This window comes from Sciurus carolinensis, chromosome 12 (genome assembly GCF_902686445.1).
Source record: "Sciurus carolinensis chromosome 12, mSciCar1.2, whole genome shotgun sequence".
NCBI lineage: Eukaryota > Metazoa > Chordata > Mammalia > Rodentia > Sciuridae > Sciurus > Sciurus carolinensis.
In genome coordinates this window covers 101,050,091-101,067,741 of record NC_062224.1, presented here as the reverse complement: position 1 = coordinate 101,067,741, position 17,651 = coordinate 101,050,091, and the positions used below count along the sequence as shown (strand labels likewise).

Sequence of the window (17,651 nt, the reverse complement as noted above, 5' to 3'; positions counted from 1 at the left end):
TGCACCACCACTCCCGGCAGAAATGAAAATTTTAAAATGCAAATTTAAACATTGCTTACTTGATGTTAATTGCTCACGGTAAATACAACACTGTTGAGTGCCCAAGTGACTGAGAATCAGTACTTCTAATGAGTGTTGGTTCTATTACCAACTTGCTTCATGGTTTTGAGAAAGAGTGATCGGCAACAAAGATTAAAAATTCTTTGAACACAGTGTAATTGCCAAAATCATTGATAAGAGGAAAATTAAAAGGGGTTTTGCTTATGTGTAAAATTAATATTTTACCGAGGGGCTTTTATGTTTGATTTTGTAAAACTGCTTGAAGGCAAGCAGATGGTGACTGTTACTCTGTTAGTAGGCAAAGCATGAGTTCCATTCACTGTGTGATCTTGGTAAATGTCTTAAGAACTCTGACCCTGGTTTCCACTTCTGAAGACTAGCTAGCATAACAGCTAGTATTTATTGTACTTGTACTCTGTGCAGGTATTGAACACTCTAGATACCTTATTTAGTTTACACAGTATCCTTCTGAAGTAAATACTACTGTACTGTATCCCTGTTTCACAACTGGCGAGCCAGAGTGCAGAAAAGTAGGTAACTTGATCAGGTCACAACCTAAATTCAGGTTTGTGGATAATACGTGTAAAGTCAAACTTGAGTATTCAGTAAATCCTTATATTATTATTGATGCTGTTATAAAGGGAACGTAAGTGTGTTCAGGTCAGTCTTGATTTATACATCATCTCTGAGCTGCAAATCAAACCTTGAGTCAGATATGTGTTCCCCAAAACTCATTCTAGAGTGAAAATTTAAGATGATGAAGAACTTGAAGATAGGGAACATGTCTTATAGTTTTCTTTTATGTTCCACAGCATTCACTGTAATGTGCATTTGAGCAAATAGTGTGAATTTAATATGTATTTATTATTCTGAATTATTTGAAAAGATAAGTGTGGATATATCATAAATAAAAATTGCCATTTTCAGAAACATATCTCAGTTCCCCCCAGGGGCTGATTCTTCCCTCCTCCTTTTGAAAAGTTGATATTGAAGAGTAATTTCAGGGCTTTCATTCTAAGAGTCTTCTGTCTTCTTACTGGTATAAGGGGAAAATGAGAAAACTTTAGAGGAAGCTGACCTCTCAAGAATTTTTGTGTGGGTAATTAGCAAAGCATGGAATTCCATAAACCATTTTTGCCATTTTATTTTTTATGTATCTTCAACAAGCTGTACTTCTACAGAGTTAAAGTGTGCAATTTTTTGTAATAGGACAAACCATTCTCTTAAAACCCAGAGTTGACAGGATTTGTAATGAAGTTCAAATTCAGTCCCTAAGTAAGTGCATTTTAATAAAAGTTGTCTATTCCACTTTGGGCTCCGACTACTTCAAACTATTCTTTTAGAGCAGCAAATTTCGTAACAAGTTCTATTTTGTATATCTTATTTAAAAAAATAATGTATAGTTTTATTCTGATTTCAAAAGTAAGGTGTTTTTTTCTTCAAAGAATACAAGTCTCTGATATTTTGTCATATAATCAAGTATTTGGAACAAATAACTTCTTTCTTAGAAACTTAAAATTCTTGTGTTTCTTATTTTGTTTACAAGTAGCAACTAGAAATTGGGCAGGGACTGCCAAATGGACAAGAATGAGATATTTTTCTTCCTTCGTTATCTCCCTGTACTTGGTGAGGATTTTTTTTTTCTTTCTTATGCTCTTTAGAACAATGATGCTGTGGTCTACTCTGAATCTTTGTCTTGTGGTTAACTGTTATATCCAAGAACCTAGGACAGTGCAGGGCTCATAGTAGGTCTCAAATATTTGTTGAGTGAGAGAACAAAGGATCACTTGTTCTGATCTGGACATGCTTAGTACTACGCATTTTAGTTTCTTTCTTAGTCATCAAATACATTGTGAAAGTTAGGCATTATCCACTGGAGTTTGCCTCATTCTCTGGACTCTAATATAGCATGCTATTATTTCCACTTACAACTATGCTTTTGTGAGGGTAAGAGGAAAGGAACTCAGAAATGAAGAAATTGGTGCAGTCAGAAAAGGCAACTCTGTAGAGACAGAGAATGGATTACTGGTTCCCTGGAGTTGGGGTTGGAGGTGAGAACAGAGAGAGACTGCAAGCAAGTAGGCAAGAGGGGTCTTTTTTGTGTGAAGGAAATGTTCTAAAATTGGATTGTGGTGATCACTGTATAGATCTGTAAATTCATTAAAAAATCATTATTGGTAAAGTGAGTGTATTTTATATAAATTAGAGCTCGATAAAACTGATAAAATAAATAAAACCAAGGCAGAAGTTAAAAATATTTCATATTTTTGCTTATTAGAAAACAAGTTACTCTGGGTGTAACTTGTTGCTGCAGACAAATGACTGCTTCATGTAGAACCATTTTCCTACGATGTATTTCAGAGCAGAGGAATGTTCATTCCATTTTCTAGTAAAATAGTTTCTTTTCTGATATTAGCTTAGAGCTTATAAATTTCTTAATATAAAATATCTTCTTTCATTCTAATTTTTTTAACCCCAGTTCTGAACAATTTTTTTCCAAAGCCATAAAAAGAGTAGGTATAATTATTCCACATTGCTGATATTTTATTTTTACTGACTTGCAAAGTTAGAACATAGTTTATCTTCTACTTCCTTAGAGTTTGATTTAATTAGATAACTTTGTTTTCACTTTAAAAATTTTAAACTGATACATAGAAACATAAAACTTATCCATATTTACGGGGTACTATGTGGTATTCAGTATGTGTGTGGATTGTTTAATGTTTAAACACAGGTAAACATATCCATGTCCTCAAAACATTTACCATTTCTTTATGGTGAAAACATTCAAAATCTTTCCTTTCAGCATTTTGAAATGCACAGTTGATCTCATAGACGTTGAGAATAGAATGATGGTTATTTAAAGGTGGGGGGCAGAGGAGAAGGGAAGGATGGATCAACAGGTACTGAGTTGCAGTTAGGGGTAACAAGTTCTGGTGTGCTGCTACACAGTAGGGGACTGCAGATGATGTTGTGCCCTGTTCATTTTTTAAAAACAAATTGTTTATGTACCACCCCTCTCCTCCCCCTCTTCATGTATTATCCTCAATCTTTTTTTTTTTTTTTTTTTTTTTTTTTTTGGATTGGTTGGTTTCTTGATCAGAAGATCATTTGTATTTTAAAATTACTTGTTGTGAGAAAAAGTTTTTCTATGAAACTGGTATTCTCATTCAGATTTTTGTGTATTCCTAAAGATATTCTGCATATGCCTCTTCCAAGGCTTCCAAGGAAGCAAGCATCTTAAAAATTTTGACTGTGTCCTAAAAAATCATTTATAAAAGTCTTTTCATAGATATAATAATAAAACCTCAAAGGTCTAAAGATATAATTAAGATTATTGAGATCATTTAGCTCTCAAGTCTGATAGTGTCAAGCATTGGCAAGGACATTTTGCTCTCAGTTTAAGAGATATGGAGTGTATATGCTCTCCACATTTCCATCTACTTGGAAAAATTGTATAATTAATTCAAAATGTGAACTACAATTTTACATGTATGAATATTTATGGTTGTGGATCATTTGCATAGAAGTATTACTTTAAGCCAAAATATATTAATAAATTGATCTTTATTGAGTTGTTTGTAGTTTTATTCATTTTTAATTCATTGAAAAACAAAAAATTATAAATCCCTGAATAAACTTGTTAAATAATAAGTTATCCCTCCTCATATGGGTGTGCTTTGGAGAAAAAGTTCAAGGTATTGCTTTATTCTTAAATCATTCATTTATCTTCCTGTTCTCTATTTTGATTTTTTTAGAATTTTGGCTCCCAACAGTAATTATCAAGATGTCGAGACCCTCTATAACTTCTTAATCAAGCATGAGGTAGGAGAAATATTTTAAAATGTTTATCACATTTCTATCATAAATATTAATATAAATAAATATAGGTATTCTAAAACACATTATATGCTACTTAATTAGACATTCACTTTAAATTATTGAATGCTGTAGAAGTTTGTAAGTGACATATTCTCTTTTCCCTTTTTAAAAAACTGTACATATATAAGTTGTACAAAATGATGTTTTTTATACATAGTGAAATGTATACTATAATCAAGTAAATTAACATCTATCATCTTACCTAGTACTCTTTTTGGTGGGGCAAGAGCACCAAAAATCTACTCTTTCAGAAAAAATCCTAAGTATAGCACAGTTATTAACTGGTGTCCTCATGTTGAACATTGGCTCTCTACACTGTGCACCCCCCATATCTGCCACTCTCTATCCTTTGACCTACATCTCCACATTCCTCCCCACTCCCTGCTAGTGACATACTCAATTTTTTATTTTGTTTCCTTAAATAAAAATACAATAGTGTCCTAAAATAACACACTTGCTTTAGCACAGAATTGTTCCTCGTCAGGGGCGTGTTGGCATTTTGGGCAGGTCATTTCTTCTTTGTGTAGAACCTTGCAAGATGTTTAACATCCCTGCTCCTTAGGTACTAAATGCCTGTAGCTGTCCTGGTCATTGTGACAACCAAAAAACTCCACCACCCCACCCGCCTCACATATCCAGAATGACCCCCCAGAGAGGAAGAACCACCTCTGGTTGAGAACTGCCGATTACAGGAAAGCAAAGCTCTGACTTGGTTTCCTCTATGGCAACATCACAGACCCCAGGGTTAGAGCTGTAAAGAGGCTCTGCAGCGTTTCCTAAACTAACCTGCATGCTTTCCTCATCATTGCTGATCCAGATTGCTGTTGATTTTCAATTTCTGTTTGCCTAAAGCTCTGCCCCTCTTCTCTATGTATTCCTTTTCTCAGTTTTACTCCCGTTTGTATGTAGGTGTGTGTGTGTATGTGTGTAATTCTTAAAATACCCTTAAGTGAAGGAGTGTGACACATATTTAGGTTTCACATTTCTTAGGGAGTCAAACTCCTTTAAATATATTCCATCATTTTCATTCCTGGTTAGATCTTTATTTAACTTTTTGGAAATAACAACAACTGGGGATGTGGAGAGTGCCCCTGGATTCAGTTCCCAGTATAGCAAAGAGAGAGAGATAGACAGACAGACAGACAGATTGGGATGGGAATGTAGCTCAATGGTAGATCACCCTGAAAGGGGGGGGGGTATTGCAAAAAAGGGAAAAAAAAAGAAAAGAAAAAAAGACTGTACATACTTCAATATATAGTTAAATGAAACATTTTCTTCACAAATATGGTGAATTTCTCATGAAAACATTTCAAGGATATCATGGAATTTTTGCATATAAGCAGTAATACCCTGAACTCCATGGAAGACTTTTTATGATATGAATCTTTAAAGTAGTATTAATTAAGTCAGAATAAGAACATTTTCATCCAACTAAAACTTCATACCAGTTAGTAACGTCAAATACTTTTAAAAGTGAATCAAATAGAAGATAGTATTATTGAGTTTCCCTCCACTAGTTCCTAGTTTCTGAAAATTTAGGTACTACTATGCTATTTGTTGAGTTAGCTGATTTAAAAAAAAAAATTCCCTTTCTGTAAATTTACAGGTTCTTCCTTGTACACAAATAGAATATAGCCTACATCAGTGGTAAGCTTTGAGAAACTAAAAATTCCTTCACTGTGTCTTTATGTATGCAATAAGTAGTTTTTGTATGATGGACTTTTATATCTGCGATTTTGTGAATCATATCTCTGAATTATACTGTTTATTAATTTAAACACACCAGTTTAAATATGTAGACCTAAATAAGCTGAAAAATAAAGGTCTTTTAGAACAACTACCAAACTTTTTCCTAAATCAGATGGAAATCACACAGTTGATAATTTTATTGTTTTTTCTGTTTGACCTGCAAATGATTAGGTGCTTTGTTGAAATGCCCACTACATCCAGGCCCATGTCACTTCTACTGGTTTTAGAAGTTGTAAAAATCGGACCAATATTTTTACACTTAGTTCATTGTTGACATTATGGCCAGTGAGCTTATCACTACTAGCCAGTCCTTTTTTAAGCAGTAACTAGAAGCTTGAGATTCTGCCCCCTCAAAACATGGGCCCTAGTAATTGTACTGTCATCACTCCTTTGATTTAGCGTATCTTCTTAATGACTGTATTTTGGTTCTTTTCAGGTAAATAAAAATGTCACATTTACTGCCCAGGAACTTTATGATTGTGTTTCACAGACCGAGTATCGGTAAGCCACATCTGCTTGTAGATGTATCTTTATAACAAGCTTTTACCCTCTTCAGTGCCACTTGGCGGGGATGGCAAATTGTTCTGTGTTTTTGCACCACACTATGATTTTTTTAAACTTTTATTATTACGAAGTATTTCATACATACAAAAAGACTGTGTGTGTGTGTATGTGTGTATCAGCTATAAAATTTGAAGTAGTTCTCAAAACTTTTTGGCCTCAAGACTCCTTTATATTGTTAAAAAGTATAGAAGACCTCAAAGAGTTTTTATGTGGGCCATATGTATCTATATTTACTGTATTAGGCCTTAAAACTGATAATTTAAAAATGTTTATTAATTCATTTAAACATAATTGATTACTACATGTTAGGTAATATTATGAAAATATTTTTCCACAAATAAAAATGTTACTGACAAAAGAGGCATTGTTGTGTAGTTTTACAAATCTCTTAATGTCTGGCATAATAGAAGACAACTGGAATCTCATAATTGCTTCTGCATTCTGTTGGTTATGATAATCATGTCATGTATTGCTGGAAGACTATTCTGCATTTTGAGGGGAACAAGGCCTGAAAGGCAGATAACATCTTGGTCTTATTATGAAAGTAGCTATTACTACTTGACATTGCAGACCCTCTGAAAGAGTCTTAGATTCACTGAAGTCCCCAGACATGTTTTAAACAGCAGTTGATATAAAGAAGACCCTTTGCCTACTATTGAGCTAATGAAATAGAACTTTAGCTGTCTCTAACTGTATCCCACCCCCTGCCATATCCTCTCTCTAGGAATTTTGTGTTTAAAATTTCATCCTTTTCTTTATAGTTTTTACTGAATATTATGTACAATAAAAATGTTTATTTTGCATGTTTTTGAACTTAATGGTATCACACCATATACTTTTTTCCTTTTCCTTTTTAATTTTAATTTTTTTTAATTTTTATTTTCACAGACTGCATTTTGATTCATTGTACACAAATGAGGTACAACTTTTCATTTCTATGGTTGTACACAATGTAGATTCACATCTTGCATGTAATCATACATGTATATAGGGTAATAATATCTGTCTCAGTCTACTGTCTTCCCTTCCCCCACCCACCTCTGCCCCGTTTTCCTCTACACCACCCAGAGTTCCTCCATTCTTCTCTTACCCCCCCGCACCGCCCCCATTATGTATCATCATCCAGTTATCAGAGAAAACATTCAGCCTTTACACCATATACTTTTTTCAAAGTAATGTAGTTGCTAGCTGATAGATTTAGTTGATTCATATGTGACAATGATAACTCTGATTTTTATATCTGTGGGGTGTAGTTGTAAAACCCTTTTTGTTCTCAATGTTTGTGGCCCCCAAATTCATATTTTGAAACCTAATTCCCAGTGTGAGAGCTGTATTAGAAGATGGGGCCTTTGAAAATGGGATTAGACTCTCATGAAATCAGAGAACTAGCCAGCCCCTTCTACCATGTGAGAACATGTAGAAAGTGCTCTCTGTGAGAAAGAGGACCTCGCCAGACACCAAATCTACCAGTATCTTGACCTTGAATGTCCCAGCTCCAAAACTGTTAGAAATAACTGTTAGAGATTAATCCATGTGGCTGCATGGAGCAATAGTAAGTTTACAGTCAGTTTTGTTTTGACAGGACATATGCATTCCTAAATATCACTACTGCCTTATTTAAAATCTTGCAATAAAAACCGCAGTGCTGACCTATGGGAGAAATGGAGTTAGGGTCGTAACACCTAAAATCTTCAGGGACATGTTAAAAAAAATGTATAGAAACCAATAAAAATGGTGTTAATATAGTTTTATATCTGTTAAATGACTAAAAAAATACATGAATGCTTTAAGAAATCTGACATTTTACCTTGAAAAAAGACCTGAAGTTTGCTTATAGAAATGGTCATGAAAAGGGTTGCAACTTGAGGATTATCTGAAATTGGATGTGAAGTTGTAATACCAGAGTGGTGGATGTAACTCATAATACACATGGAAAACTTAGGTAGTTGGTGTGTGTTTGAGGTATGTGCATGTGTGCTTTAATTCCTAAGTGGCTTGTTCAGCTCGGTGTAAGTTCCTCTGTTCATTTATGCTACTCACTACCAAACTTGTGTATTAGCAAATGGAATATCTTGTGCTGTGTTCAAATTGCACTTAATATAGCAATAATGTTGAAATACATTTATATGATCAAAACAAGCACCATAGCAGAACTTAACGTGTTTTCACTTCTGTGTAAAGTCATTACATCACAAAAACATAGTTCATTTACCATGTACCAGTGTGGCTCAGTATGAGGAAGCCTAGAGACAAAGTTAATTCTCAGAGTGCTTGTACTGTTAAAACTTTAGATTGATAAATTTGTTTGATGATATCAAGACACTAGGATTAATAATCCGCACGTTACAAAGCATCTGTGAAAGTTGACTCACTCATTAAATTCCAAGAAAATCTGAAGCCAGTGAGCATATACAGGTCTGTTAGAGTTGGGGAAAATTATTTCTTACTCTTACCTTAGTGAATCAATCGCAGTCTTATTTGTAGATCTTTATAGATAATCCATCATTAAAGACTTACGTGAAATTCGTGTCAGAAATATAATGTCTTCAGATCTTAGCCACATTTTTGAAGATATAAAAAAGCTCATTATATATAACATGGAAACCAGAGTCTCTTTAAGGATGGTTCCACTCAGATGTCTAAAATTATTTTGACTTCAGTTTGCTTTTGTTATAGTGGCATTTGAGGGTTAATAAGCTCCCTCTTATATGCAAGAGGATAATTTTGAAGATAAATACATTTAGTATCTTGAATGCATTTGGATTTGTTACTCTCTTGTTTCTTTTGAAATTATTTGTCCATATTTAGGGTGAATAATACTTCCTATATTATATTCTGGTGTGCTCCACAGCTCATAATTTTCAGATAAGCTGCCAAAAGAGAGAGGAAGTCTTGGTTTCGCTGGTTTGTGAGACATCGGGACCTAGTGCAGTAGATGAAAGGTTGTACCATAATTGAGAGGCGAAAACAGAATGATTCAACATGCATGTAGATGTCACCCTGTGGGCATGTTATGGAAAACAGTTCCTTTAATTATCCGAAATGACTGATCTTTATTTTTATTTTGAAATTGTTGTAAAAGAGATTATTGATGTGTCACAGCTGATGATTGCAATAGGGAGGTGTGAAGTAATAAGAAATACATGTGTCTCTGCCTGTGGTTGCTGAGGTGGAGTTCTTAAAACTTCTACAGATCGGTTGCTTGGAGATTCTTTTTTTCTAGTACTTGGTTTTTGACCTCATCTCCTGACACAACTCCTGGGTGATAGGAGCATCTTTTGTTCTAATGAAGTGACTGGCTCCTGGGAGAGGGCAGAAGTCTGAGTTGTTAACCCATTACGCCTACATTAGGAGGCCTCCCTAAAAATTCCTGTGGCATGCCCAGAAAGAACAGAGACACCTGTGTGTACGCCTCTCTTGATCTGGCTGTCACCTGTATCCTTGATAATACCTTAAAATAAATGGGTAATCTTAAGTGAAGTGTTTCATTGAGCTGTTCTTTGAGCGGTTCTTAGAACTATTCTAGCAAATTAAACCTGAGGAAAAGGGGGGTCATGGGAACCTTGATTTATGACAAACTTGCTTGTTATTGGCATATAGTGGGCAGTGATTTTGAGGGACCGAGCTCTCAACCTGTGGGCGTGGACTCCAGGTAGATAGTATCAGGACAGGACTGAATGGTCAGACACCCGCTTGGTGTCCACAGAGAGCTACTTGAAACCCCCATCCTCTCACATCTGGTGTTAAAAGGGAAGCATTGTGAGAGTGTAGGTGCGAGGAGAAAACTGTTTTCCTGTCTCATCCGGGAGTTAATAAGTAGTTCAAGAATATAAAAACTAAAAAAACAGTGAATTAAGGTTTTAGATTAAAGTAGTTTAAATCAAAGTTAAATTCCATCGTGTGTGATAGAAGTATGATACTGTGTAATTCAGTTGGTATTTCCTGTCATCTCTAGTTCTGGGATGCTTAAGTAGGTTTTACTCGTGCTGGTGGAGCATATGAGCACCGCTGCCCTGAAAAGATGACCAGTTGGTTTAGAAAATCCAGGGCAGTAAGTTAACAGGATTATCAAACAGGATTTCAGCCAGTCTCTGGTGTGGCATCTTCTACTTAAATGAGAAATAAGCTAGGAACAGTATTAATTTACATTTTTTTTCTCCTGTAAGTTTTGACAGTTTTCTGGCATGTTTGTGAGCAAGTCTCTAAGGCCATTTTTTTAATTTGAAATATAAACTAGTTTGTGACCTCAGCCTCGGTACCTGACTATGAGACAGTTAGCAAACCAAACTTCCCTGCTCTCAAACTCACCACTAATTCTCTAGTGGATCACCAGTTTGATGTCCTTTTTGGGTTCTCTTAATTTGCTAGAGTGGTTCACAGAGTTCATGCAGCTGTTTATTATGAAGGATATTTTTTAAAGTACAGGTGAATAGCCAGATGAAGAGATTAATCAGGTGAAGTTTGGAATTGGGGTGCACCCACCCTCCCAGCCTGCTGTTTTTCACCAGCCCTGATGCTCTCTGACCCAGACCTTTTGGGATTTTATGGAGGTTTCATTAAGCAGGCATGGTTGGTTAAATCATTAGCCATTGGTGATCAATTCCACCTTCAGCCCTTCTGTTCTCCAGGTTGGGGGTGAGACTAAGTTCCAGCCCTTTCATCACATGATTCCTTCCTGTGGCAACCAGCCCTTCATCCTGAGGCTATCTAAGAATTCCTCAGTCATCTCATCAGCATACAAAGGACACATCACTGGAGAATCCAAGGATTTTTAGGAGCTGTGTGACAGGAACTAAACACTAAGCATACATTCCCTACTATAAATCGCATTACTGGCAAATTCAAGTAGTATCTTGCCGGAAGCAGCATATGCATCAGAAACTTGTTTCTTTTCTCTTGGCAAATGCTTTCAGGAATTACTGCATTCAGAGTCCAGCCATCAGTACCACGATGATATCTTCAGGATTATTGTAGCTCCTAAATGGGACCTGGACCTGGACCTGGACCTAACCAGAATGTGCATCACCTAGAAACTTGTGAAAAATGCAGATTCACACCAGTCATTGTGAATCAGAAACTGGGAGTAGAGCCCTGCAGTCTGTTTTAACAACCTCTCCGGGACACTCTGAAGTTTGAGAACCTTTGCATTAAGTTAGGATCTCGGTTTGTCCTAGAAACTTTAGACAGGGGAAAAAAAAGCCTTAGAAACAATCTAAAATACACACTTGATATTTCTGATTTACGTAGAAAATAATGGCATAATGTTGATATTGATAGTCCTTGATTTAAATGGGGTTACATCCTGATAAACCTATCATAAACTGAAAATATCCTAAATCAAAAAATAATCCAACGCACGTTAAAAATATCCCTAGTCAAAATGTACTTAATACTTCTAACCTGGTGAATATCATATAGCTTAGCAACACACTACCCTGTAGAGAATTGATCCTTTACCCTTGCAGTCCCATGGCTAACTCCAAGCTGTAGCTCACTCCTATTGCCCAGAATCTCCAAAGATATCAGACGGCTTATCACCATTTGAGAAAAAGATCAGAATCCAAAATTCCAAGTACAGTTTCTACTGAAGCATATTGCTTTTGCATCATTATAAAGTTGAGGAATTCTAAGTCAGGGACCATCTGTATGTGGCGTGAGGTTAAGGCCCACCTTCACTGCTGCATTCATCCATATCAAGTGGATATCAAATTGTCCCAGAACCATTTGTTGAAGATGTCACAGGAAATCAGGGAACTGAAACTCTAAACCTCGGTTCTTGGGTTCCAACGAAGGAAAATTTAAAGCCAGATACCAAAAAGCCATGCAAAAGAACTTTATTATAAGTGAAAGTGAGGTGAAAGGAAAGTAAAAGCAAAGTGAGGCTTAAGCAGAGAGCACTCTTGAGAGAGAGTGGGCCATCCCTAAGCAGAGAATGACAAAGGACACAATGCTGTCTCCAAATTTATTACTCTTTTCTGGTTGACTTGAAAACCGGGGTCCTCCTTCAGCAACCTTTGCCAATCAGGTATTCAACTCCTTCACATTGGACAGTGGTTTTTGACCTTAGTTGGTCCTCTCCAGAACTGTCATGGTGGCCATCCTATTCAGGGGAGCTATATCCACAAGACCCATGTTAATGTGGGCACTGGGGTCAATGTCTGGTCATAAGTTACCTTGTAGTACACCTGTGCGACTAAAGGAATCTTCCTTCACAGACAGCTGGAGACACCTGTAGCCATCATTCCTAACTTCATGCCAATCTTAGTGGGCCCCGTCAAAAGTTAATCCCATTAATTTTTTTTCTTGGCATGTTTTCCAAATAGCTCCCTTGCTTTTTTTAATTGGCTGCAGATTGATTAACTGCTACCATTTGATTTCTCATCCATTCTGAGAATAGTTTAAAGAAGATCTTAAAGTAATTTAAAGAAGACTTGTGACCTTACCATGTATTTTACTGCTCATTGCTAGCTACTACCTATTGAATGGTCTTGGCACCCTGTTGAAAATTGGTTGACCTTGTCCATGAGAGTTTGTTTCTGGATTTCAGTCTTATTCCCACTGGTTCATATTGTCTGTCTTTATGCCAGTATGACAGTTTTGGTAACAGTTGCTTTGTAGTAAATTTTGAAATTGGAAAATTCCTTTAATATTATTTTTCTTAAGATTTGCAGTATCCTGCTACTTGGGAGCCTGACTCAGGAAGGTCTCAAGCTTGAGACCAGTCGGAGCAACTTAGCAAGAACCTGTTAAAAAATAAAATAAAAAGGGCTTGGGATGTAGCCCAGTGGTAGAGCACTCCAGGGTTCAGTTCTCTAGTACAACAACAAAAAAAAAAATTGGAGTACCCTGCTGTTCTGTAGAATTCTATAATTAACTTTTCCATTTCTACAAAAATAGTTGTTGGGATTTTTATAGGAATTGCATTGACTCTGCAGATCACTTTGCGAAGTATTCCATCTTACCAAATCTTGCTCAGTCTTCCAGTCAGTGTGGAATCTCTACTTATTTAGGTCTTCTTATTTCTTTCAGTAGTGATTTAGTGTACAAGTCTTTTACCTCTTTGCATAAATTTATTCCTAAGCATTTTCTTCTTGATGCTAATGTAAGTAGAATTGTTTCTTTTTTCATTTCAATTTTGGATTGATCCTTGCTTAAGAACTGAGATAGAACTGATTTGCCTGTGTGTGTGTTAATCTTTTACTTTGCAACTTTGCTAAATTAATTAATTGTAACAAGTTATTTTGAGAATTCTGTAGGATCTAGAAAAATATAGATAATTGGACTTTTTAAATTAACAACTTGGATGCCTTTTTCTTTCTTTTTCATGCTCAATCCCCCTGGCTAGAACTTTCAGTACAATACTGAGTAGGAGTGGTGAAAGAAGCACCCTTGAATTGTTCTTGATCTTAGGAGGAGAACCTTCAGTCTTTTATTGGCTCTTATATGCTTTTCAAAAAAATTTTTATAGATATTTTTAGTTGTTGGTGGACCTTTATTTATATTTTTACATGTGGTGCTGAGAATCAAACTCAGTGCCTCACATGTTAGGCAAGCGCTCTACCACTGAGCTACAAACCCAATCCCCTCTTAATATACTTTTTTAATAATAGCATTACACATATTCTGGTTTTCGCTTGAGATACACATTTTAAATTTATAGAAAGTTCAGAGTATTACAAAACAAATACACATTATAGACTTTTTTCTTATACCTAAGAAGGATTTTGGAAAAACTGCATTAAATATTGGAATGAAGTCACTTAAATACATCCATACCGTTTTAACAAAATTGACCATAGAAATAAATTGTATAATCAGACGGAATTATTTTTTAATTGGTTGGCTTAATTTCCAGTTATTTTGACCAGGTCAAAACATGTTTGATATTCATGATAAAATTTGGAGAAAACAATGACTGTTGTTTTGCAGAAATCTCAAAACAACATAGAATTGCAGAATTAGAAGACTATCTTCAGTTTTGAGCTCTGTTTTAGAAAGGATCAGGAGTTGGTAGAGTTTAAGTTGGAAAAAGAAATAGGAATGTGATAAACGATGCAAAACATTTCTGCTATCAGAGGAAAACAGTAGAAAGAGTTTTTGTTTTGTTAATCTGGGCAGACTTGGATAATGGTTTTTATAGACCCCAGATAAAGGAAGAACTTTGTTGCAGTTGGGAAACAGCTAAAATTAACTGAAAGTGCTGCGGAATGGCAAGCGGAGTGCGGCAGTGCCCCCACTTCCAACTTGCTATGGTCCACAAGCCATGGGCACGAGAAGGAGCTCAAGAATTCCTGTCATTGTGATCTAATAATGTGTATGTGAAACATCCTGAAAAACAACCACTACTTTCCTGGATAAAAAGAGGGGGGAGTAAGAGAAAAAGGAAGACTTACAAAAAGATTCAGAAGTCTAGTTCCTGAAGGCTGTTTCTTTTCACATGTGGAATAAATAACCAAGGTCATTCAGGAATAGAGGCTGCCCTTTTAGTTTATTTTGAATTTAAGTTTGTAAGAAAACATTTTCATCTCTGCTATTTTGAACCTTTTAATAGGGTGCTCCAAAAATAATTTTCTGAATAATTGTGAAGAATTGGCAGCAACATAACATTCATTTTAAGTGTAAAATGTAGGAAGTAGGACTAGGGTAACTCAAAACCGAATGTCAGATTTTAATGACTCAGAGAAACCACACATCCTCAGGAAGTGAGGTTGTTCAGAATATGGTGTGTTTACTTTTGTCTCTACTTCCTCTCATCCTATCCTGAATTTTGACTGGCTTCTTTTCCTTTGTAAACTGGGAGATGGGCATGGGATATGTTAGGCATTTCTGCTTCCCCATCTTGGTTTAGGTACTGACTAATACTCATTCATTAACTGCTAGGCAACAGTTCCTTTAAAAAAAAAAAAAAGAGTAGCAGCTCTGTCAACTTATCCCTTCTCAAATCTCTGTCCCTTCAGGAGGTACATTGCCCACTCCATGGTTCTTTTAAAAATATTTTTTAGTTGTTGATGGACCTTTTATTTATTTACCTCTATGCAGTGCTGAGAATCAAACCCAGTGCCTCACACATTAGGCAGTTGCTCTGCCTCTGAGCCACAATTCCATCTCCAAATCCATGGTTCTTTAACAAGTAAGACAAGATGAAGCCACCTGTTCCACAGTGTTGCTTACTCCTTGGTAACATCTTAACAAGCCTGTCTCCTGCTAGGAAAGGTCCTTCAGATTAGGGCTAGATTGTTCAGCCCAGCCCACCATCCAAAGGATTATGTCTAAGCACCCAACTTTGTTAACAGAAACCCACCAAGGGAACCCTTATTCCTGACTTCTGGGAATTGTGCCAAGGTTTTCCTTGTGTTGACTGAGAATCTGTGTAGCTGAGTATTTATCCTCCCATGTTCTTGTTCTGTACTAAGAAACTATAATTGTTGGTATTTTCTCTCAAATGTAGTTCGAATCCTAGTATTATCACACTGTATTAAGACTTTTTAGTATATCCAAAGGAAATGGAATCAGAATGAATAGGTATCATGCACTCCCATGTTCATGACAGCATTAATTATAATAGCCAATATATGGAATCAACCTAAGTGTTCCTCAGCTGATGAATGGATAAAGAAAATGTGGTACGTATACACCATGTATAGTATTTTGCCTTTAAAAAGAAGGACATCCTGGCACTTGAGACAACATGGATGAACCGAGTGGAGATTACGTTAGGTGCAAGAGGCAGAGCACAGAGACAAACATCACATGATCTCACTTATATGTGGGATCTAAAAAAGTTGAACTTATAGAAGTAGACAGTAGAATGATGGTACCGAGGCTGGAGGCAGTGGGGAGGGTTGGAGAGATTGGTCAAAATAGAATTTCAGTCAGAAGCAGTAGGTTCAGGAGATCTGTTGTACCAGATGGTAACTTCAGTTAGTAACAATGTATTGTATTTTTAAAATTGCTGAGAATAGGTTTTAAGTGTTCATGCCACAAAAATGAGTCTGAGGTGACACATTTGTTAATTACCTCAACTGAGCCCTTCCACAATGTATACGTATTTTAGAACATTAGAACATAGTGTAGTATATAACACAGGTATGCAATTCTTATTTTTCCATTAAAAAAGAATATTTATCTGACTCGCTGTCATGCAGTGACTTACCATTTCTTTTTCCCCTAGGGAAAAGTTAACCATCGGGTGTCGCCAGCTGTTTGAGATGGAGTGTACCATGCAGCAGTGCAATGCATCTGTCTACATGGAGGCCAAAAATAGGGGATGGTGTGAGGACATGCCCAATTAAAGGACCTAAGTACTGATTTGTAACTGAAGAGGATTGCATTTGTCTTCATGAATAAGTGTGTCACTTAGAACATGGTCACTTTTTTGAACCAAACTCTAGAGTCTGAATTTTAAATGTTTCACAGGTACGAAAAAGTGATATTACTGACAATCTCACTGAAGCTCTAAAAAAGCCTAATGCATCAGTTGTGGGATAAATTGTGGACTCTTCTGGAGTTGGCAGTATGTCCATACCTCTACTCCTGCTACCCAGCCAGTATCTCTGAGGAAAAGAGAGCCATCTTTTCAGTCTTGTGGCAGAAGCCATTGTGGCATCTGAGGAAGGCCTAGGACACCTCATTAGCATCTCTCCCAACCCTGCATATGGGCACATGATCAGACACTGCCAGATGCTAAGGAAGAATTAGGACATGACCATGCTCTCTACATTCCATAAATAAACTCTCGTCCTGGGCTGGTTTTGTTGTTGTTTGTTTTTTGTTGTTTTTTTGTTTTTCACAGTACTGGGGATCAAACCCAGGGGTGTACTACCACTATGTTACATCCCCACCCCTTTTTAAATTTTGAGACTTGGTCTAAGTTGTTGCTGGCCTCGAACTTGTGATCCTCCAGCCTCAGTCTCCCAAGTTGCTGGGATTACAGACATGTGCCATCATGCCCATCTGTCTTGGGCTGTTCTTATGATCAAACTTTGATTCATGTAAACCTGGTGGAAATAACATCACCCACCTTCCTCAGGGTAGTGAAAGAATTTTGACTTTAGTTCCTGTCTTCCTATCCAGCTCTTCTTTCTTTCTCTGGGCTTGTCACTTTTCAGTGCATTTCCCGTGGGGAAGAGCAGCACAACCCCTACTGAGTTGTCCCTTAGGTATGTGAAGGAACATGGATTTTTTGGAATTAGGTGGCAGTGACTGATGTGTGCCCCTGTCTAAAAGCAAGTGTTTAATTGACAACTTTCTTGGTTATACAGCAAGTTGGAAATCCTTGTTTACAGGTGTGTATTATGCTTTTGTTAATACATTAGACTGAATCAAATTTGGTATTCTATTATAAATGTTATTTTTAAAAAAGAGCAATAAATAACATTTTTAGTAAGATTTTGTTT

The 17,651-nt window shown here is 36.3% G+C and overlaps 1 protein-coding gene across 1 annotated transcript in view; it reads left to right on the top strand.

The window, feature by feature from the left end:
- Nucleotides 1-17,651, top strand: part of Swt1 (SWT1 RNA endoribonuclease homolog) — a 94,888-nt gene extending 77,237 nt beyond the window's left edge. The window contains exons 17-19 of the mRNA XM_047520035.1: nt 3,819-3,885; nt 6,128-6,192; nt 16,427-17,651. Of these exons, the coding sequence (XP_047375991.1) occupies nt 3,819-3,885; nt 6,128-6,192; nt 16,427-16,547 (253 nt within the window). The 3' untranslated portion in view covers nt 16,548-17,651. The remainder of the gene's footprint in view (nt 1-3,818; nt 3,886-6,127; nt 6,193-16,426) is intronic.